The sequence below is a fragment of the Phaethon aethereus genome (assembly GCF_964289735.1).
Source record: "Phaethon aethereus genome assembly, chromosome: 20".
Taxonomy (NCBI): domain Eukaryota; kingdom Metazoa; phylum Chordata; class Aves; order Phaethontiformes; family Phaethontidae; genus Phaethon; species Phaethon aethereus.
The window spans coordinates 11,712,048-11,734,513 of NC_138596.1; the positions used below are offsets into that span (position 1 = coordinate 11,712,048).

The window sequence follows — 22,466 nt, forward strand, 5'->3', positions numbered from 1 at the left end:
CATTGTAGGACTCCAGCCACAGGAGCTGTCACATCAAATTCAGTATCTCAAGACCCTAACATTGCCGCTGAGACAGAGCAGGGACGATGCACAGCTCAGCGAGAACCTGTGCGCAGGGATCTCCACAGATGTCAAACGGAAAGGAAAACGTAAAGGACGGCTGAAGAGACCCAGGCAGGTAACCCAGACGGATCCTCATCACCTTGCATCTGCACAGGGAAGCCTAAACCCTGCTTCCCATTCACAGTCAGCAACACTTAGAATAATGCCAGCAAGTTGCACCAGAAGCTTTTCCTGTAGCAGCTGTTTAGCACAGCCAAACAGCTTAACCCTTTGCACGCCAGGCCAAGCTGCCTTCCCCTGCCCCAGTGTTTTAACCCATTAATATCCCGATAGTTGCAAACAGAGCTGCACTTAGAAGACGGGCACTATTCAAGTGCGTTCAGGGGTACACACAGATCTGCAGTATGCTTCATGGCGTTGCTTCCCCAACTGTCAAATAATCATTACCTGGATGACTAGATCACCCTGGCTGAGCGAGGCAGAGGCACTGAGGAACAGAAAGGGCATCGCTTCGGGTTGGAGCAACAGAACTTGAGGAACCACACTTCTGTCTTTTGCTCAGTCGTGCATTTCCTAGGGATGCTGGTTAAACCAGATTATTTCCAGTATTTCTTGGCTTGAATGCGTGACCATGCAACCTGCAATGGGCAGAAACACCCTCAGCTAAAGCAGAACCCAGGAGGTGGCAACCATCCTCTGCAGCTCCCTGGGGATGGTTCTCCATGAGGTTCTCCACACGAGCCTCAGGTACCCAGAGTTTAACTTCAGCATCTCAGTCCTTTCCCCCTGGAGTTTATATGAGATATACATTTAATCACATTTAATTAAAGGCAAGCTGCTTAGGAGACACAAGGAGTGCACACACTCTGCAGGACCCGCTTGCGGATGCAGGCTGTGCTGCGCAGGAAGTTATTCCTCCATGGCCAACTGGTCAAAACTCCTCACAGAGGAGAGACTTCTCTGTGGCAGAAGCTGATATGATAGCTACAATTCAGCTCATGGGGAAATCAGGAGCACGTGGCAGTGCTTGGGGGAGACACCACGAAGCAGTCAGGGTTGTCCCTTGGGAAGGGGAAGGTGGGACAGTGTTTTGGACCTTGCCGGTGGAGCCAGGGACAAGAGCAGCCAGAGCTGCTTTTCTCCTCCTCTGAGGTGGCCGTGTGCTGCAGAGCGAAGGCACTCAAGGGTCAGCGCTCCTTTAGGTCCCTCCAGAAGCAGAAGAGAGTGACCCACGTGCCACCCTTACACCTCAGCAGGGACAAAGGCTCCTTCCAGGCAGCACCCAAGTGGCCACAACGGTGACTTGTCCAGGTGACAAGGGAATTACAGCGATTCTCCAGCGTGGGTGGCAGAGGGTCACACAGTGTCAGAGATGATGGGTCTCACAGGTAAACGATTGAGAAGGTGAGTAACAAGAGGTGAGGAGAGGGCAGTAAGAGAAGGGAGAGAGACAGACAGACAGACCGACCAGGTCAGAAAACCCAAGGAGATGGCATAAGAAAGAATAAAAAAAAACCCTTGAAGAGCAAACATTCAAAATGGAGAAACCTGACAAAGATAGCACAGCCAGAGCAGAGAGGGAGGAAGAAGCCGGGCGCAGCGCCGGGAGCAGGCGGGGGCCGAACCGCTGCTTGAGGCAGGAGATGGAGCAGGGCACGGCGGCCGCCTGCGCCCATCGTCCCGTGCAGGGAGCTGAGAGAGCTCAGACTGGGCAGGCACACAACTACACAAACCCGCGTGGTGCCTGTGTGCTACCCACACCCCGCTGCTCCCGTTGCGCGTCACTCGGCGAAACAAGACAGGCCTTGAAAAACCCCACCCTTGCAGCAGCACCGGCCTGAGAAGATGATGGGTTCAAAGCCACTCCAGCATGACAACACCCAGCCTGGGTTTCCTCACCTAGATTTGATCACGGAGTTTTAGGAGACAAAGGTGGTTTTATCTATGGGATTTTTGGAGAGGCAGGAGGTAGAAGTCACAGTGAAGTCCTCTCCAAACTTGATAAAGCCCAAGCAACCTGACAAACCAGTGTGCAGCTTCTTACTGCTGGAGACCATGTGAACGCTATAGAAATAAATGAGCCAAATGTATTAGGATCAGAAATGAAACCAGTTTTCAGTTACACAAGCCAAGTAAAAATCTAAAGCAGCTGCTCTTATTCACAAGCAGCTTTCTCCACAGTTTAAACCCACTAGAAACCATAACCAATCTCTATCAATCTTTAAAAGGTCCGCTAACGCACAGCATGCAAATTTGCACTTGTCTGCAAATTTCACTATAATTGTTATAAAACCTTAAAATAAAGGGATGAATGAGAGAAACGCAAACTTTAACTACAGAAACATTCACGGTGTCATCACCACACTAAAACACTCCCAGTTTTACAGGACAGACAGCCTCAGGTATGTGCTTAACGCAGACCCAGAGGAATGCTGGTACAGATCAGGACGGGGGCTATCTGAGCATCTCGCTGAAGGGAGGCTGCCCAACATGACTTTGTAGTCACCCGTTGCATAATCTCTACCTTCAGCTATCTGATAAGCGCTGGGAGGGGGCCAGGGGCTTAGCCTCGGACTGAAGAGTCCTCTATCCGCAGGGTTTAGCTCAGCCTCAGCTTAACTCCTGGCCCTCCCCCTGCTCCCACCAGCAGGGCCATAAATCGTGGGCGCTGGGGGATCCCGGGGTCAGCAGCAACGGCCGCGCTCGCCGCCGGGCACGCCGTGCCACGGCCGGGCAGGCTGGGGCGGAATTAGGGAGCCATGAAACTACCGGCTTATGCACACGGTAAAAGGCAGAGGAGGGCGTGGTGGATTGCCGCAGCGTCGCGGCGCCCAGCCCGCGGCGTCCCGTGCCGCATCACGGGCTCCCTCCTCACCCCGAGCGCGCCGACGGCCGAGGATGTAAATGAGGGCTCATTTCCAGGCACAGCTTTTTTGTTGTAGGAAGAATAGGGCTGTCGCCTGGCGAACACGGGGAGCCTGGATGATTAAAGCGCGGAGGAATCAGAACCCTTCCCTCGCCGTCCCCGTCTCCCTGCTAGCAGGGTGACAGCGAGGCGGCGTGAACGGCCCCATCGCCACAGTAACTGCACATACCTCCCTGCAGAAGCTGTTAACTGGGTGCGTTTCCAGATCAAAATTCACCGTAGAACAGCGGCACACACCGTGAACAAAGACACAGACCTCCAGGGACTAGAGAGGTGCCCGTACACCTCATAAACTGCTGCTGACACAAAACCGGTAGATAAAGAAAGCCTTAAGAGTTTCAAAGGTTTAAAAAGATCCCGTAGGAACCGTGACCAGGCCCAAGACGCTGCCCCTGCGACCCACGGGTTTGCCAGCTCCCGACCTTTGCTATTTTTCACCCTACTTAATGCAAGCGCCTTGTGTAGGCAAACGGTGGGACAGCGGGGCACAACCGCAGCGAACTTTACTGGTAAAGCACAGGCAAATCTAAAGCAGTTTTGTGCTGGGGGTGCTCTGAACTCCCTTGACGTTGAAATTTCACTAGAATATCAAAACACATAGTAAGTATAATAGTTTTAAAGCAAGTAGCCCTCCCTCCTCCCTGGCTCTGTTACCTCTCGCCTCACTGAGTTCTCTGGTTTCAAAAGCCATACAAGACAACGTAGGTTAAGAAACGAAGCAAGTGATGAGGAGTTTTTTCAAATACCTTGCAGATGTTTTATTTCAGAGAGTAAGGGCTCTGGAAGCTTCCCCCCCCCCCCCCCCCCAATTTTCCTGATGGGTCTTACATTTAACGAACTCATACACGGGATATTCTGGCTTTGTTCTCACAACCCATTGTAGCAGGGGCCACTAAATCAAACAGTTGCTGCTACGACAAAGGCACTCACAAAAATCTCAACCTCATCTTGAACTCTGAAGATTTTTATGGCTACTCCCTCGCTAACCCCTCCCCAAAGCCACATTAAAGGATGCATTGTTTTCAAAGGTCATGGTAGGTTTCATACCACATTTTAATACAATGTAAATTCTCCAAGAATATTATGATGTTACACAAGAGTCACAGAAGACAGAGAGAGAAAGAGAAGAAATCTCTCCTTGTCTATGTTTTATAAGGCAAATGATAGAAACAACACACTTATTTTTTTAAGAGACTTGCTTTTCCCCCCAACGAAATGAGTAGTCTTGCTAATTTTTAAAAGAAAATTCCTATGAATTTCCAAAAGGAAGTACCTTCGAATCCTGCTGAAGCACACGGCAAGGACATGTACAGAAAAACTCTAAAGCGCATGAATGGGCATTTAAATACACAGCAAATAAACTAAAGTACCGGGACACACGTCCAGCCTCCAGCAAGCCTCATCACCGCTCCCACCTGTACCACTCCTGCGGACGACCACCCCGAGCGGGCTACGGGAAGCGCCTGCGGTGTTCCGAGCGCGGGCGGGCGGCACGGCCACGCTCCTGGAGGGGACCCGGTGCTGGCTTCATCTCGGCAGCTCAGTGCGAGAAGGATCACACCCACCCCTGCAGATGCAGCTCCCTGTGAGAGATTTACCTTGGAAATAAGACTGAGTGCCCGTGCAGCCAGCTTGCGTGACTTGTAGTATCAGTGCTCTATAATGGAGCAGAAACAAAGGCTTTACTTCCTAGAGTGGGGCCAAAAGTGGAGGCACAAACCAGACGGTGCTGGGATTTGGTCCTGCTGAAAAGCGAGAGGGAAGACGCAGAAAGCTGCAGTTTGCAAAACTTCCCATTTATACAACAGAACGTGATTTACAGCTGAGAAAATCTTTCGTAGCTGAAAAAAAGATTACAGATGACACTCAGCACTGCAATTCGTTAATATATTTAAAATCTTTTCAACTGCATATCTTTTATTTGCTTCACGATTAACTCACCCTACCTATCACACACCCCGCAGTGCCCTTTAGCTGGGTTTAAATCTCAAGCTGCTAAATACCAGCTGTTTGGGGAGGGGGGGGATCTCACACATGTGTTACTTAAATCCTAACAAAATCTTGCTCGCCTCTGGCCTCTGATGATGCCTCACACAAACATACGTCTTAAAGGTTTCTTTTTCTCCTTATCTTTCCTAACGATTTTTTTCGTTGTCGATTTTTAGTTTCAAGAAAACCATCTTGTTAAATTCACTACAGAGAACGGGGGTGATTCTCCCCTCACTGCGGAGTGCTGCATTGTCCAAGCAAGCCCACCCCCAAAACCAGGCGTATTTTAAGGGGCTTTTCTTCAACTTATAATCGATGAACGCTGGGATTAAATCTTCTGTTCGGTGGCCCCTCCCCGGGACAGCAGCGACCTCGGCGGCCAAGCCCACGGCCGGGCACACAATGGGCCGGGGCGTCCCGCTCCCCCATTCACCCCGCAGATGGGGGTCCCAGCCCCATGCTGGACACAGGCGAAGGCACCAGTGTCCTGCCTGGCCAGGCCGGGCTCAAAGAGCAGATTGTGCTGCCCCGGATCAGGCCAGCCGTGGTGAGAGCCTGAATAGAATTAACCCTCTGTGAACTAAAACAAAAACATTTGTGTGCCCAGCTGGGATAAAGGTTAATTTAAATGGACAAGCCTCCTCAAGTCCTTTAACAAAAAAAAAAAAAAAAAAAAAAAAAGAAGGGGAAAGAAAGAGGCTGCCTGCGACCTTATTCTCCATACTGTAGAAAGATGTTACACTTATGGAGTCGCAGAGTGCAGCTGCATTTTAAAAAGCACCGACCGAGTATTGAAAAGAAAGAGAGGAGAAATGCCACGACAGAGAAATGGCCAGCACATCTCGGCTTTGCTCTCCCTTTCCAGTAATTAAATCCAAAACTCACAGTCTCAGTCCACACTGATTTTGTTTCTGCCAAAGAGCTCAGTCAAAAGAAAATCCTCATAAAAAGACAGAAATCATCGGTTGCTCTTTTTTGTGTAGGTATAAATCAAGAGCGTGCAGCTGATGAAACCTTTCTCTCTTCCCTTCCGTGGGCTGGGACCGCACACCATTTGCATGTCAAAAACTCATCTGCGACATGCAACTTCTCCCGGGCGGGCCGGGAGCCCCTCTGCCCCCGGCCCTGCCCCACCCCAACACCCAGCCCTGCGCCCCAGCGCACCCACGTCCCGCAGGGCCCAGCGCCGGCCCCGCCACACGCAGGCAGGAGCCGGCCGAGGGCCGCCGCGGGATCGTCACCCCGCTCCATTGTGCGGCACAGGGAGGACGGGCGACGGGGCCTGATCCTTCGCTCCAGCCAGTTGTTGCACAAAGAGTTTGGAACAAAAGCCCACTGCACCAAAATGTGCCCCCGGTTGCCGAAACGGCAGCCCGCAGCTGCTGTGGCAGGGACCCGGGTCTGCCTCGCGCGACCCGCGTTCACGCAGCTTACGGGTCGACTCTGGGTTTACAGTCGCTCTCCCAAGTGATCGACTTTCTCTAAGCCTATTTAAGAAAACTACAGCTTTTTTGCGTGGTCCCCTGCCCTTGTTCCAGCACGGCCATACGCTCCGGATTAAAATCTGGTTTATACTCTTTTCTTACAAATTGATACGTTACAAAGCAGTAAGGTTAAAAGCTGACTTGCCTGCCTAAAAATAATTCTCTTGGACCTATTTAAGTTGTCTGTATGTGTAGCGACTAAGAATGATGCGGAATTAAGAAAATCTGAGATTAAAACAACAACAACAACAAAACCCAGCAGTCCCTGCCTACAAGGAGGCAGGGCCTAGGCACAACTCAAAATTACGACTTTTCAAAACGTGTGTTACCCAAGCGCGCAGCGCGCTTTCCTGAAAGATTCCGCCCTTATTCTGAAGAAGAGCTTTGCCACAGTCTTCAATCGTAGGGAAAAAAAAAAAGAGCTGCAGAATATCTGTGAAGTACTGTTAGTCCCGGGAGAGATGGCGCTGCGTTATCAAGTGCCTGCATGACCCGATACTATCAATAATTAACAATACTAAAAAAAGCGCTTCCAGATGGTGAAAGGGATTAGGAAGTTTAAAATAGAAACAAATTAAGCCACAAACCAAACTAATACCCTTTTTTTTTCTTTTTTTTTTTTCTTTTTTTTTTTAAATCGCGTAACCGGCTCGCCCGGCCCGCACACCGCGGGGCACCGACGGGGAAGCACAGCAAAGGCCGGCCCGGCCGTCCCACCGCCGCGGCCCCGCGGCCGCCCCCGGGCGCGCTCCCCAGCGCCGCTCTCCCCGCCGGCGTGGGCCGGCCCCGGCCGCGGCCCCGGCGGCTGCGGGGGGGCGGAGGCGGCGTCCCCCGGGCCGCGCACCCCCCCGGCGGCCGCCGCCCGAACAAAGGCCCGCGGCCCCGCTCACCTTCCATGCAGGTCGAGTCCCGCTTCATCCCCCCGGCGCCGCGCTCCTAGGGCCGCCTCATGGCGGCGGCGCGGCGGGGAGCGGGGCCAGCGGCGCGGGCGGGCGGGCAGCCCGGCTCGGCCATCGCCGCCGACCGCGGGCCGGCCCTATGCTAACGAGCCGTGATGTCAGCGCCGCCTCCGCCGGGCCGCGGGGGGCCGCGGGGCCGCCCGCACCGCCCCGGCCCCGGCGGCCCCGAGCCCCGCGCCCCGCCGGGGGGGCCGGGATGGGGCCCCCTCGCCCGGGGGCCCCGCCAAACGGTGCCCGGGCGGCGGGCAGGAAGCAGCGCCAGGGCCGCGGCCAGCAGCGGCCATGGGCCGGCATCAGCCAGCATCAGCCATGGGTCAGCAGCGGCCATGGGCCAGTATCAGCCTCGGGCCAGCATTGGCCATGGGCCAGCATCAGCCACGGGCCAGCATCGGCCACGGGCCAGTATCAGCCTCGGGGGTCAGGTGTGCAGCCGCAGCTTTGCCTAGTTTTCCACCGACTTCCTAGCATGGTCAAAAGAACCGTCTGCTGAGGTGTTAAATTCACACACACGCCAAGAAACAATAACAACAACAGGATTTTCTAGCATGAAAATTATTTCTTTGAACTGATAACAACTATTGGCCAAAAACTTCTGTTCGGTTTTAATAGCCACTGAAACGCAAGCCCGGGATGGATGGGTCCTGCTTTACAACTACGCAACCACAGGCAGCACCAGGCAACAGGCATAGCTGCCTGCACCGCACACGCCAGTGCAGGCAACGGAAGGCACCACGCTGCCCGCCAGCACACACCTTCCTGTGCCCACCCGTGGCAGAGCGCTCCCACGGCACAGCCGACGGCCGCAGCCCGCTGTGAACGTGCACTGGGACTCCCAGTTCCCACAGGACTGGGAATGCAGGCGCTGCCGTGGCGGTGGTCGCTACGGGGCAGGGGACCAGAGGCCTCCTCGGGGGCCTGCGCAAGGCAGCCTACGGGGACGGGACGCTGGCACCTGGATGCTCACTTCAACTTCCTCACCAGAGCAACACATGCGCTTGGTCTGTGCTAACACGGAGACTTCCCAAGGGCGAACAGTCAACCCGGCACGAGCTCACACTGTTTCATAGTCTTCATTTACAGAAACGCCGTCGTTGCCAGACGAGCAGAAGCATGACCTGTTCCAGCCTCCCCCTCAGCCATGCCCAACACCAGCACTCTGGAGGAAAGCTGCAGAAACTGCTGCATAATCATTTTCTGTCTTCTGAGGCTGCTTAGCACAGGCTCGGTTTAGAGAAGTGATTTCAGCATCAGTTTCTGGTTTTGTCATCAGCCTTACAAAAGCTGACTTGAAGATTAGTACCCAGACTAACATGGAAACCAAAGCCAGCTGTAGAAAAAAATACACCTGCTGAGCCGTGCTGGGGAACTGGGGCTTCTGCCTTCTGCCTGCAGGTATGTTCTGCAGTCAGCCTTGAAGTGCCACAGTAGCCTTTTAAAGTTGGGATGGAGTGGGAAAAAAAACAAGACAATGCCTGAGAAACAGCATCAGATCAGGAAACAGAAGTAGGTGTGCCATCAGCAGGGAGAAGGGCCCTCCGAGTCCCCGTGAGAACACCTCCCACGGGAGGAGTGCGGTGGTGGATGCTGACAGGGACGAGGGAGCTATGCAGCCTGGTTCTGGTCACCTGAACCAAGTGGTGGCCGAAGGCAGCAGTGTGAGAGAGACAATGCTCGCGGCCGGACTGGTGCGCACGCAGCTGGGGATGGACAAGTGCAAAGGTCAGTCAAGTGAGCCGAACTGAACAGTATGATCTACACCGGCTTGTCGGTGAGCTGGCGTTCACTTTCCTAATGGCAATAGTTTCAGCAGCGCTATTGCTAAAACGCAGTTCAAATCATACTGGCCATAGCTCCAGAAAGAAAATCAGTATATAATGAAAAACACCACCTGAGACACTGGCAGTTTCATCTTTTCCCAATTTCTCTCTCACATAAGAAAACAGTCCATGCTGCTCAACCTCCTCGAGGGGGACCGTCTCTGCCTTTAAACTTAGTGGCAGTGCAAACTTGCACAACAATAAATCCGTGGCTGATTCAGCTGCCCACCTCAAAACAGGTACCACCGTGGCAGCCCTGGTAACGCTGAGCTCTCCGTCAGATACAGCCGCCTGTTCCTCTGCACCAGTGAATGTTTTCATGAAGCTCTTCTGCTCCTTCATCCTCCTCCTGGCATGAGCTCGGCCTTGGACATTGTGCAGTTCATGTGTCCTTGGTGCTGCAAACAAGGGATGTCCGATAACCTGTCCCAGTTGTCAGCTGGGCTTGACCAAGCCCAAAGCAATGCTCACCACACCAGGGCATTTAAGGGAATGGCCAAAGGCGTTTCTGCCGATGCCCCATCCAACCTGTCCTCCAGCTGCCTACGCTGACTCTGTTCAAAAGCCACAGCCTGCTTCTGTTCCTCATCCTGGGGCCTGCAGGGCTCAACCATGCTCTGAGAAATGGCTGACTTAAAATAAACAAGGCGCAGAGGCAACAAAAGAGGTCATATTTCACTCAGTCCCAAGCCTGAAATTTTATTGCTTTCTGGTGACATCCAGCAATGCAAAATAACGCCATGTGCACGCAAGAGCAGAGCTCAGCAGCGTCCTCCTGGCAGTCTGGGCACGTTGCTCCAGCTGACCCCGCTTGGGCAGAAGGGTCCGACCAGACGGTCTCAGAGGTCCCTGCCAACCCCAAGCCTCCTGCGACTCTGTCTTTCATAATCCCGTTTTTAACCCAGCATTTCAGCAGGAGCAGGTGCATAATGCAGGCGCAAGCTGTCGCAAACCAGTCCTGCACTGGGCCAGGTCTCTGGTTTGCTTATGCTGTAAATCTGTAAAGTTGCTGTGTCGGTCCTTGACATGCTCTTCGGATTGACCTCTCTTTTTTTACTTTGGAGGTTACCAAAGCAGGGCTGTGTGAGGAGCTGTTCCCTGCCCTCGCAGCGCATGGCCAAGGTAAGCCGTCCCCTGGCTGCGCTGTTTACACAGCTGCTTGCAATTGTGCCTGCTCCCAAATCTCCGCATTCTTCATCCCATGCGAGCGCTCCGCTCGCTCCCGGCACCCCTCGGAGAAGTGTGACCAGAATGCAGAGTGCTTATTTTGTAACACCACAGTGTGATGTGGACACAGCGATCTGAAATAAAGCAACTTAATCTCAGGATAACAGGCCAACATTAAGTTGCTCACACAAATGCTGTTGGGATTCAAAACAGAGATACACCAAAAAAACCCCTGCTAGTTCAGAAACAACTGCAAGTATAGACAAAACCTGGCTAGGAAAAGGATAATTGGCCAAACAACCCACATCTTCCAAATTACTCAAAACTCACATTAAATGCGCATGTCACAGTTTGTCCATAATAAATCCTTAAGGGCAGAAAATAACTGCAAAGATCTGGAACTGTTCTGTAAAATGAGAGGCCAGACTAGGAATGGGCAGAGGGCAGGAAAAGAGACAAGAAAGATTAATTCCATAGCCTGAACCAAACAGCCTTACAGCAAGTCTGGTAAAAGGAAAAATAAAGTGGCTAGTTCTTATTTTAGCCTGAATCAGCCAGTTCCTACCCCAAACAGAAAGAGCTGGTGCTACTGTAACTGAGAGCACAAATCTTAGAATAACAGCACTTTGTAACAGTACAAGCCAAAACCGTTGCCAAAAACGAGACAAGTGACACCACTGCCTGCCACAGATTTATTGTCCTGACATTATGGCCATAAGGGATGGGCATGGGAAGCAAGAGGAGGACACGGGAAGATCTCCGGGATGTGCTGAGCATTGGCTCGTCCCGTGACCAACAGGGTCACTTGTCTGCAAGCGAGGATAGGAAAAACACTAAGTTTTGCTGCAATTTGTCCACAGTGAACAGTGGTGCCAGGCAAAGTGGAGAAGATGACAGGTTATAAATGTGGCAGGAGAAAAGGAAAATATGAGTAAGAGTTGTGCAAAACTTCACAAGGCATCCTGTGCAAATGCAGGAGTGCTTTGAGAGCTTTTTCTTAAGAACATTTTCCCTATTTGCTTTCGGGAGCGTGGGTGTTTTGCCCGGGCTGCCAGCGAGAAGCGACTCTGCAGGCAGGTGCAGAGCAGGCACTGCCGGGCACTGCCGCTCTCCCCAGGTGCTCCCGTGAGACTCTCACGCTGTGAGATTCCAGAGAGAAGGAATTCTCAAAAAATGTGACTTTTTCAGAAATGTAGAGCCTAGCTGGAGGCGTGAGGCAGCATTGAAATGGTTCAGACACTGCCAGACCAGAACAGCAACAGTCTTCCAGGACACGGTCTGCAGACACCGTCACTTGCCAGAGCTGATCCCAAAAAACTTTCATGAAAAACCCAAATTTGGGCAGAACAGGGCTGGCAGAGCCGTGTGGCCCCAGGGTGGGGGCAGCTCGTCCTCGCGCTCTTGCTCTCCCATCCAACAGCCACTGTTCCATAATTCTCTGGGCTCCAGCAAGGCTTTGCCCATTTTCATGACAATCGGCGCTCTGTTGTGTCCACGCAGTTTGAGACATTGGCCCCTTTGTGGCATGAACAAAGTCCGAGCTGCGGATAACAAAACCGAGCACATCTCGGCACTAAAGGCAACTCAACCAAGAGCTGCCTCCACATAACTGAGCTCACCACGGACCGAACGAAAACACTACAGTGGTTTTGATTTCAAGCAACAAATAGTGCATAAGAAAATACCAGCAAACAGCAATCGGTGCCACTGGCAGCATCTCCGTCCGGCAGTGCTGATGCCCCTAAGCCTGCGCAGTTCAGCAGGCACAGCCCCATGCGCGCAGGAGCCTCAGCCAGGGAACAATGCCCAGGGCCCACACACGCTGGTTTGCAAACATAGCTCAATAAATTTTATAAACTCAGACTAATGCATCTCAGCAGCCTCAGTACTGTGGACGTTCCCGCTTTCAGCCACGGCAGCGAGAGAACTGGTTCCAGGTAAACACAGCACATACTTTCCCCCAAAACTCTACTCCCCTCACTCTATGTATACAGATATTTCAGAGACAATAAAAAAATTAAAAACACATTGTTTAGAGAAGCTATGGGAAGAACTGCAAGAAATGATATTAAACATCCGCCCGACTTCTTACAAGCCTTGCGATAGCAGTTTAATAACAGATGTGGGTAATGCCCCTGCGCCATAGCACTAAACACACCAGGACTGTGGTGTTAATAATTCCGGTGAAGGTACTCACCTGGTGAACATAAAATTAACCATTTTCCTCCTTCTTATTAGTTCGATAGGTCATTGTGCAAAGTGAATCCTTCTATCAATTTTCCAGTTTTATTTGTTTGTTTATATTTTTATTTGCTTGGCCACTGCATTTGCCATCCCAGCCTATTGAACGGCTTGCAAGAAGTGTTTCATTGCATCTTGCTTGATGGGTGACAAATAGTGGAGACCAGCTCTATATAACAGAGGAAAAAGCAGGGGGGGGGTTAAGGGCTCCTTAGAGAGGTCACCTTCAGAGGAAAAAGGAGAACAAACGGGATTGCAGGCATGAGAAGTATATGGTTTTACTGCCTTAGTGGGCGAGTACAAGAAAGGAGAATTGCAAAGGGAAAAGCTTTTCATTTCTATGAGCAGGCAATCGAGCCCTTTCTAAACCCTCTGCAGAAAGCGCTCCCCTTCCTATGGGATGACTCCATCCTATTCTGGGAGCATCTCCTGTAACTCCCAGTAACCCAAATCAGTCACACAGCTTCAGAACATTCCAGAAAACAGGAAGAAGTCCTTGAGCTGGGTCCCCATTACCAGCGATAGCCCCACTGCAGCGCCTGCGACAGCGAGCCCGGGCCTGGATCCCACCCTCGCACCCTCCCCGTGTCCTTCCGCAGTCAGTCGTTTCTCCCACGGCGCCAACGTTCAGGCACAGAATCCCACGAGCGAACGCCGGGTGCAGCAGCGGGGCTTCATCCCGGCACATCCCACCTGCCAGCGCGCCCCACCTACGGCAGCGCGTGCACAAACGAGCGGAAACCTCTTCATCCCAACCCGAAACGTGTCCGTGCCTGGGCAGAAAACGCAAATGTTTAGCGGGATGTAGGAACAGAGGAGAAGGAGCGAGGTCAGAAGGCAGAGAGTATCTCCCGGATTTGAAGAGGCGGGAAAAGTCTCGTGCATTTAAGTGGCAAACTGAAAAGCCGAAAGATTATTTTAGGCCTGACTTACACAAATTGCAACCAACTCCGCTGCCTGCTGCAGTTGCTGGTGGTTTTAAGAACAACAACAGACCAACAGTTCGTTATTGTAACCGCCGTTGTCGTTGCTGTTCTGAGCATCACTTCCAAACCGGCAGCGACCGGTACGCCCCGAAACAAACCCAAGCGCGAGGCGCCTTTCCGGCAGCGCCGGCTCAGGCAGCGCGCGGCGCAGGAGCGCGGCCCGCAGGCTGCCGCGCTGGCGAGCCGGCCTGGGTCGTGAGGCGCCCGGGACGCGTCCCGTCGGCGACCCGCGGGCTCCGCGCCCCTCGCACACGGGTGGGGCTCGCAGGGGCGGCGCAAGCGCGAGCCGGCGCAGGGCGGGAGCCCCGCGCGACACCGGAGCCAGGCGGGGCGGAAAGGCCGCGGCACCGCCCGGGAGCCGGGCACGCGCGTGGATGCCGCGGGGGGAGGGAAGCCCCGGGCTTTACCGCGGGGGTTAAACGCGCTGCCGCGCCCTCGAGCGAGACGGGATCCCAGCGCCGCCCGCCCCCGGCAGCAGCCCCGGGGCAACGCCCCGCGCCGCTGCCCCGCCGGCCCGGCTCGCTGCCAGGCCCCGCGCCGGCCGCGCCGGGCGGGAGAGGGCAGCACGCACCGACGGCGAGCCGGGCCCAGCCCCGCGCCCGCCCGCAGCCCTCGGCTTTAAAGCCGAGCGCGGCAGCGCGTCACAGCGCGGCGTCACCGCCCGCCCGCGGCGTCACCGCCCGCCCCCGCCGCCCCCGGGCGCAGACGCCCCCCCGCCCCGGGGGCGGGCGCCCTCCCGCCCGCGCCGCACCGGACCGCGGCTCCGCGACGCTCCCGCCCGTGGGCGAGTCCCGCGGGCTGGCCCCGTGGCTTCACTTTTGCCGCAGTTAGCTTTGCTGTTACCGGCAGCAGCGGTCTGAAGCGCCCGCTTCGCCGGTCGTCTTTGAGTATCGCGTTTAACCTGCTGAAGTTTGTAACGCTCGTCTCTTGTTTTACCAGGAAAGGAGAAGCTGAACAGAAATGTTCTTCCGGAATTTACAAGAGTGGGAATGAAAGTACGGAGAAACCCTCTGGTACACCCCGACAACACCCACAGACCGTCCTTTTGTTCCCAGGTAACTGGCCAAGCGTATTCCACGCGTAAAAACAGCGTATTCCAAACGGAAGAACATCACCAGGACTCCCAGCTCCTGTTCTTAACTCTGCCAGCGCTGCCTCAGCGTGAAGACTGAATGATTTACCACCTTTAATCTATCTCACCTTATCCATCTATGAACCACAGTTACCTCTTGAGATGATGTCGAGTTTAAATGAAATTGCAAAATGTCAAAATCCACAGAAAGTATATTTATTAGAAATGCAAGGACAATTAAAGGAAGACAAGATGACACTAGACGATGGGGCAGGACAAATTCCCATACTCAAAAAACTTGTGTAAATTCTACTTCCTTTCTAGAGGGACTCCAGGCAACCGGCACGGCAGAGGCGGCACAGTGGTATCCCAAGCCTAGCTGCCTCTGAGCATGATTTTTCATGGACTCTGAATCCCCTTTTGTTGTCTAGCCGTAACGTTTTAAGCATCCAGCTCAAAGCTTCATCGGTGGCTCCTTAATAAAGACGCTTTCATCATTTTAATTTTCTGCTATTGCAGATGTTAGGGAAATGTTCCCATAAACTACAACAGGCTGTTCTGCCTGCGAAGGCGAACCTTTACATGTACAGCAGGCAGAATGATTTCAGCGTGACACCACAGAGGAGGACAGTGCTCAGGAAATGAAATCTTTTTATTTTGTCCAGTCCTTTGGAGCAGTCTGGAAATTCGGGGCACTTCTGCATTCCTACCCCCCTCCTACTAATACTGCTCTCACTTTTGAATAGAGCAAGAGCTGAGTCCTGAAAAAATAACTGCTACCCCCCGTCTTCCCTCTGCTAAACCTGATCCTAGTCCTTTCTTTCTGATAAACTAGACTCTCAGTTTTCACGTAATTTCTACCAGCAGTTCCTAGGCCCCGGATACCACCCACCCCAGATAGCACGAGGGCCCAAATTAAGATGTACGTGACTGCAAATAAGAGCCAATTTTACTAGACCAACACTAGGGGAAAAAACCTTGCCTCCTCCTCTCTGTGAAGCTACACAGGGCAAACTATTCACATGCTATTACTGACAGATAGCGAGGCTGCTAGAGAGCGGGGACGGCTCCTTGGGGTGTAAAGACTGAATCGAACATGCAGTATTTAAGACAATTAGATTTTCAAAGAAACTACACTAAACATTTCTTTCATGTGTAATCAAATTATGTTAAAGCAAACCTCATAATTTAAACCACTCCATTGGTCAGCTCCTATTTGTTTTCCCTGCACCCTCATTTTTGCTCCAGATCTGTCACATTACATTAACACCTTTCCTACTCACTGCCTACAGAAATAACAGCCTTCGACATGCCTGCACAATCCATTTGTCCTGCTCTAATTACTTTTTGACATAGCCTCTTTTGCTGTTATCTTGCCTTTTCTGACCTCTGTCTGTATTAAAGCCATTTAAAACAATCTTTAAACTCGGTATCCATTGGAGTATCAGGCAGCAACATTTTGTAAATCAAACATTTAAATGTATGGTAACAAGATAATGTACTTGAGGAGGAAAGCGACTACATATTGGTAATAGCTGTAACGGGCTGTTCATAACATGAGTCCTTGGGACTGCAACACATTTTCAAGATGAAATTCCTATAGTCATAGAAGTGTTCTACACAAGAAGGTAGCTCAAAGATAAAAGGGGGTCTTCTGTGTATTAAGGAATTCCCTTTAATTTCACAAACGGGGAGGAAAGCAGGAGAAACTGGGAAAAGTGGTCATCTTGCACAAAAAACACCCCAACAACCACCAAACAAATCGAGTAGACAGGAAGGGGACCAAGCAGGGTGCACCAACAATGGCACTTCAGAAGGAACCATGACAAATCACACTCTTCTCCAAACCCAGAGAAGAAACCAAGAATCTCTAATCCAAATATCCTTCTGTTTTCATCAAGCCCATTCAAAAAATGTGCCCTCATTTTCTTTTGTGGCTGACTCACAGAAGATGAGCCTCTAATTACCAGCTACTTCCCCGGCTGAAGCAGCAGCAGATCTGCTCTGTGCCAAGTATCTGCTTTGGAGTCAGGAACTCATTCCACATGGTGGGACTAATTTTTAGGATATCAAGTTGATCCCTATGTATGTATGTCTCACGGTACAGTCTAACTACATCTTCACATGCTATTTTCCATATGATCCAGCCTCATGCTAACTTAATTGGTAACTAGTCACTATTTTACTCACATTAGAAGATACTTCACAAACCTGCATTTGCTCTGGTTCATTTACAGGGTAATTATCTAGTTCACACAAAGTTTGGTCTTCTAGATAAAACCAGTACAGATCCAAGCACAGTTCTGCTGGGAAAGCATAGTGCTATATTTTGTCTTCCAGATGACAACACTATAAAACCGATGGGAGACAAAACCAGAGTCAATTAAAATACATTAAATATAATGTAACCATGCTATGCTTTGTCACAGCCAGCCAAGAGGTTTTATTTCTCTGAATTCCTCTGACTTTGTCCTCAGGACATTAAGAGCCCATGCATGCTGTGGAATGCTTTTCCCACGATACTTCCCTACACACATTTTTATTTTCCCCTTTTCTTTCCTGTCAGCAGCCCTGACCACAAGAGCCTGTCTCATTAAGGCATCTAAACATAGAAGGGACCCGTGGAGCAGGACCAGACAAGTCTGCTGCTGGTCTGCTACTGGTCTGCTCATAACAACCCTTTTTGTGGAACTCTTGAGTCCTTGCGTGCCGCTGAATGTCACCTCAGTGGACATGGCAGGACGGAGCGGGGATGGGCAGAATTAACAGCTCTGCCTTCGCGTGCTCGTGGCGACGGGAGGGCAGAGGATGGGCACAGACCGGGTACTCCAGGCTTTATTTCTGCAAGATTCGGAAATACACTTTTGCTGGAACCATTTTTTTGTTTGTAAAGTGATTATTTTCTTCCTTCCTCATCTTTTCACATTTATTTCTCAACTGTTTTTTTAATACAGCTGTTTGAGCAGACCTGGGATGTCAATGACCCAAACAATAATAACTACCAATTATCATGACTTCACTCACATTTGTATGTCTAAAATCAGTGTACTGTTCCCACGGCGTTTCCATAAAGAAGGTAACATAAATGTGAACTGCGCCAGCTCCCTGCAAGCCCCGACCTGGTCTCAGACAATGGCCAGAGCAGATGCAGAGGAAATAAGTAGCAAATTACAGAATCATAGAATCGTTAAGGTTGGAAAAAGACTTTTAAGATCATCAAGTCCAACCGTCAACCCAGCACCACCATGCCCACTAAACCGTGTCCCAAAGTGCCACGTCTACACGTCTTTTAAACACTTCCAGCGATGGTTACTCCACCACCTCCCTGGGCAGCCTGTTCCGATGCTTGGCCACTGTCTCAGTAAAGAAATTTTTCCTAATCTCCAGTCTAAACCTCCCCTGGCGCAACTTGAGGCCATTTCCTGTCGCCCTGTCGCTGGTTACTTGGGAGAAGAGACCAACACCCACCTCGCCACAACCCCCTTTCAGGTAGCTGTAGAGAGTTGTAGAGTATTTTACAAATACTAAAATGAATCTTTTTTTATCTTTTTAACCTTTTTTCCCTTAAGTAAAATTTACATTTATTTTAGAGAAAGACATTTAAACATAAAATAATTCTCCACATCCAAAACCTTTTGGATCACCACCAGCGCTCCCCCGAGTCCCCTCTGAAACGCAGTGCTGGCAGTAAAGCCAGCCAAATGGCTTCTCTTTACGCAGTTTGTCACCATGAGGAGGGTTTCTTGGCCTCTACATTTCTTCTCAAGACAACCACAGATGTTTTGGAGGCATTTGTGAATTCAGGGTGCATAAAAGTGGTTTCTATTTTTAATCTGCCCTTTTTAACTGGACATTCCACACAGCACCCTGAATTCCCCAACAGGTTCTGCTACTGACAGCGTTCTTCCATTATCGTTCGCTTTTTGATTTTGTTTTTCATATGTCTGTGATTCACTCCTGAAGATGGCTGTAACATCACGACTGCAGCGCAGTATTCAGTATTCTGGCCTGGAAGCCCCAACCGGGTCTGCCGGGGCAGAAGCTGCACGAGCAGAAGAAAATAGCGGTGGCTACAGCTTGAAGGCAACAAGTAGCATAAAATGCGCTTGAACAAATTCATATACTTGCAATTTGTAAATACAAGTTATCCAGCAAATTGTGTCTGGAGCATCCATGGTTAACTGGCTGATTTCTTAGTCTAGGCAGAGGTTTATCTTGAGAAGAGAGCTCAGTGCATTTTTACCAAGTTGCGCAGTCCTAGATCCTGCTGGGAACTGAGGGACAGATTGCCAGGGGAATAGATTCCAGAGGTGTGAAACGAAACCCGCCCAAATGAAGTGCCCTCAAAGAGGCAGAGATGCCCACAGAGGGCTGTAGCTGCTTTGCCATTAATTTCAAACAAAGAAACCATCCTGAGGCCGGCATTCGCCGTCAGGTTGTGGAGGATTCGGGACAAGGTCCATAGAGGCTCAGCCAGCTTTCCAAAGGGAACCTGGAAGTCCTACATTGCCTTCCTCCAGATCCCAAAATGATGTGGAGACCATCCTGAACTGGAAGAGAGGAGTCTGAGATGACGCTGTGTTGGAGCACAGCTGATGGAGCAGCTTTTTAGTAATATTGAGCTTGCATGACATCTAATAGCAGGAGCAGGTTAATGCCTAAGTTAATTACTGAAACGGCACGTATAGATGGGACCAAAGGCATCAGGCCACCAGACCTGGAACTGAGTCCATAGAGATTTCCAACTTTTATGCCTTGCAGGTGAAGAGGCTCCAGGTTCCCCCGTACAGCCGACAAAGGCCAGCATCTCTTCCAGCAGCCGGCTCAAAAGCAGCTGCCCGGCAGAAGTCACAATTCCTTGTGCAGGAACGTCGTGCTCAGAGGATACCCAAGTCAGGACAGTGATTACGTCTTAACTTGTGCCTCCAAATTACCTACCAAAGGAATCCAGCTTTCTCTGTGACTGCCCGGGGACGGTGGCCCCTGAATTGGGGGGCTGATTTCCCCTCATTAAGCGTGTCCTGAGCTGCACTCTGCGGGAACAACTCTCCTCTTTATGGCTAGCGCTGCAACCTGAAGAGAAACACTAAAACTTCATTAAACCCACCACTGCTACCCTGGTTTTACTAGCTTTGCTGTGTTGGGAATGTGAAAATGGCAGATTACCTAAAATAAACAAACTCTCCCCGTTCCTCTCAGGGGGCTGAGGAGTGGGTGCACCCGAGGCACAGCGGCGGCAGCGTGTCTGTGTGTGCTGCGGCAGGACAGACAGACAAAACTGCCTTTCCACGGCTGCCTTCCGCTTCGCCAGCTGAAATCCTGCCGGCCTCGCTGGCTGCCGATGATTTCCATAAGTACTCCCACAATGCAGCGCACCCGGGCTTAGCCGGAGGGGTCCTCTCCAACGCGAGGTGCTGTACGAAATGTGAGATGATTTTAGAGGAAACGTGTAAGATTCGGATTTGAAATTAAAATGATCTGCCCCAACAACAGTTCCTGCATTTCAGCGTTAAATTGTTGAAATGCCAATCATATTGTATTTTCATGTTGCTTATTTAAAGTAAGCCTATTAATTTTTTAGAAGCTAAAATGGAAAATCTGCATTAGTGTTTTTATTATAAATCTTGAAAATGAGGCAGATAAAAAACTCCCAGTGCTTGCCACCAGGCATCTTCTCAGCAGAGAAGACAGGGCTATTTGTGCTGCGTTGTGATGACTTTGCAGCACACGTACCACAGAAAAACAGTCTTTGCTACTCACAAGACGCTCTCTAACTGTTCAGATTCACGTGTCTGAGCACGGTGAGGGTGGCATACCGTGTGCTGGAACATGCTAAATCACATTGAGCAAGTTCCTGCCCCAAATTCAGCGAACTGTGCTCGCACTACATTTATACGAGCAAATGCAAGCTGTTAGCTAAAGGCAGCACCGGAATGAAAACACAGTCAATATTCGGTTAAATTGAGAGTTAGGCTTACATAGCCCTGTAGATACAAATGCCACTTAATAAAACAGAACATAAATACCACCAGGGCAGCGGCCCTCTATTTAAAGCATCCATCTTTTCCCGTGTGAATCGTCATCCCGGGCATAAGTCTTGCCGAAACCTAATTACATTATCACCTCTTATTTGTAATAAAATATGAACATTTTCCTTCTGCCCTCAGACAGCAATCACAGAGAAACCCCCACACCCACACCTCGGTGTCCACTGCCGTGCGGAATATGAAGCACTCTGCTCTAGTCTCATCCACCCACTAAATCGCTCCAAACTTTTCCCTGCACGTGCGATCCGCGAGCCCAGGGAGAAGCTGCTCCACGCCGTGGCAACACAGCGAGCGCAGGGTGACAGTCCGACACGGGGTCCTGCTGGGAGCCGGGAACAGCGCGGCCTTAAAAGGCAGCGATGCTGAGATCACAAGGAAAAGAGAATTGGGGCACAGCTGTGGAGTTCTGTAGGCTAAAACATAGACTCAATATGTCAGAGAAAATTAAATCACAGAGCTACATGTAATTTCTAGTCTCATTTATAACTTAGCTGTAGCTGTGCAGAATTTGCACTTGGGCCGTACATGCGAATTGCTATGTTTCTGCATGCAGAAATAAAAGGTGGAATGAATTTTGAAAGAAATAACAAAGGAGTTATATGCAAATGATGATACCAATACCTACGTTTCAAATGATGTCGACAGGCAATCACAGCTCAAACACGGTTTTATAGCCAGTCTTCTACCCAGCTCTGGGGGACAAACAGAAAAGCTACAGCACCACTCGTGAAACCAGCCGAGCTCACAGCTTTACCTGCTGTACAAAACAAAGAAAACCTAAACCAACACGGTAGCAAGCTAAACGTATCTGAACGACGCCTGTTCTCCTATGGTTGTCAGGTAGGGGAGAGACCCTTCCTCAAAAATGAGGGTACCAAAACAGAAAACAAACTTTTGCAGGGGCTTTTTCCCCCTTGCAGAAGTGATGTTCTTCCATGTTTCAGAACATTATCCACAGATAAATTTGCTAGTATTTCTTTATGCTTGAAAGACCAGTATTAGCTCCTCTAGAAGCATCCAGCATCCACAGAACACAGTCCGTTATCCTCTGCCAGTATCTACTGTGGCAATCCGTGTCCAGCTCATGAATTTTGCGGGATGCCAGGGTCTGCAAGCCTCGGCGTGCGAGCTGTGGTCGGAGCCGGGGGGCTGCATGCCTTCGCCAGTGTCTTCTTCCCCGCTCCAGACGAACCTCCGGAAAGCACCACCGCAGCTGTGAGGTGGTGGGAGCTGTGGAGCCAGGGGGTCCCCGCGGATGCAGAGGTGGCCTTCGGGCAGCCCTCCCGGCTGAGCTCCATCCCACCGCGAGCCGTCGCGCTGCGCCTCACCCGGCACAAGCGGCCAGGCGCTACCTGACGGGGAGACTTCAGTTCTCTCTTTGAAAGGCTCTAAAGGCCAAGGACAGGTGAAAGAGAAGATGGAGGAGGAAAAGAAGGGAATGAGAGACTGAGTGGGATGAGGCATATATGGCGAGCTTTCCTAAATAGCTGGTACTTGAGGTAGGAAGCTGCCCGTGATTACGACTTTGTTTAGGTCAGTGTATTTCCTGTGGAGCTTACAAAGCACGACTGCATGCAAAGTAAGTAGATTTGTTGATATCGGCTATCCTTTGTCCCTAAAGAGGTAAATTATACATCTGATTTGTACACAAAGTTGAAAAACTGTTAAAGGTTATGCGTGAGCTGCAGACAGAGCTGTGGACCAACAACCTACAG

General features: G+C 51.0%; 1 protein-coding gene across 3 annotated transcripts in view; it reads right to left on the reverse strand.

The window, feature by feature from the left end:
• The window catches only part of NR6A1 (nuclear receptor subfamily 6 group A member 1), a gene marked incomplete at its 5' end in the record, with an annotated part of 91,609 nt that overhangs the window by 18,895 nt on the left and 50,248 nt on the right, over positions 1-22,466 (reverse strand). The window contains one exon of one of the 3 annotated variants that reach the window (XM_082009114.1): positions 7,353-7,380. The exons of the other annotated variants lie outside the window; for them this stretch is intronic. Within the exon in view, the coding sequence (XP_081865240.1) occupies positions 7,353-7,380 (28 nt within the window). Of the gene's footprint in view, positions 1-7,352; positions 7,381-22,466 lie in introns of those variants that run through there. 3 annotated transcript variants of the gene reach the window in all.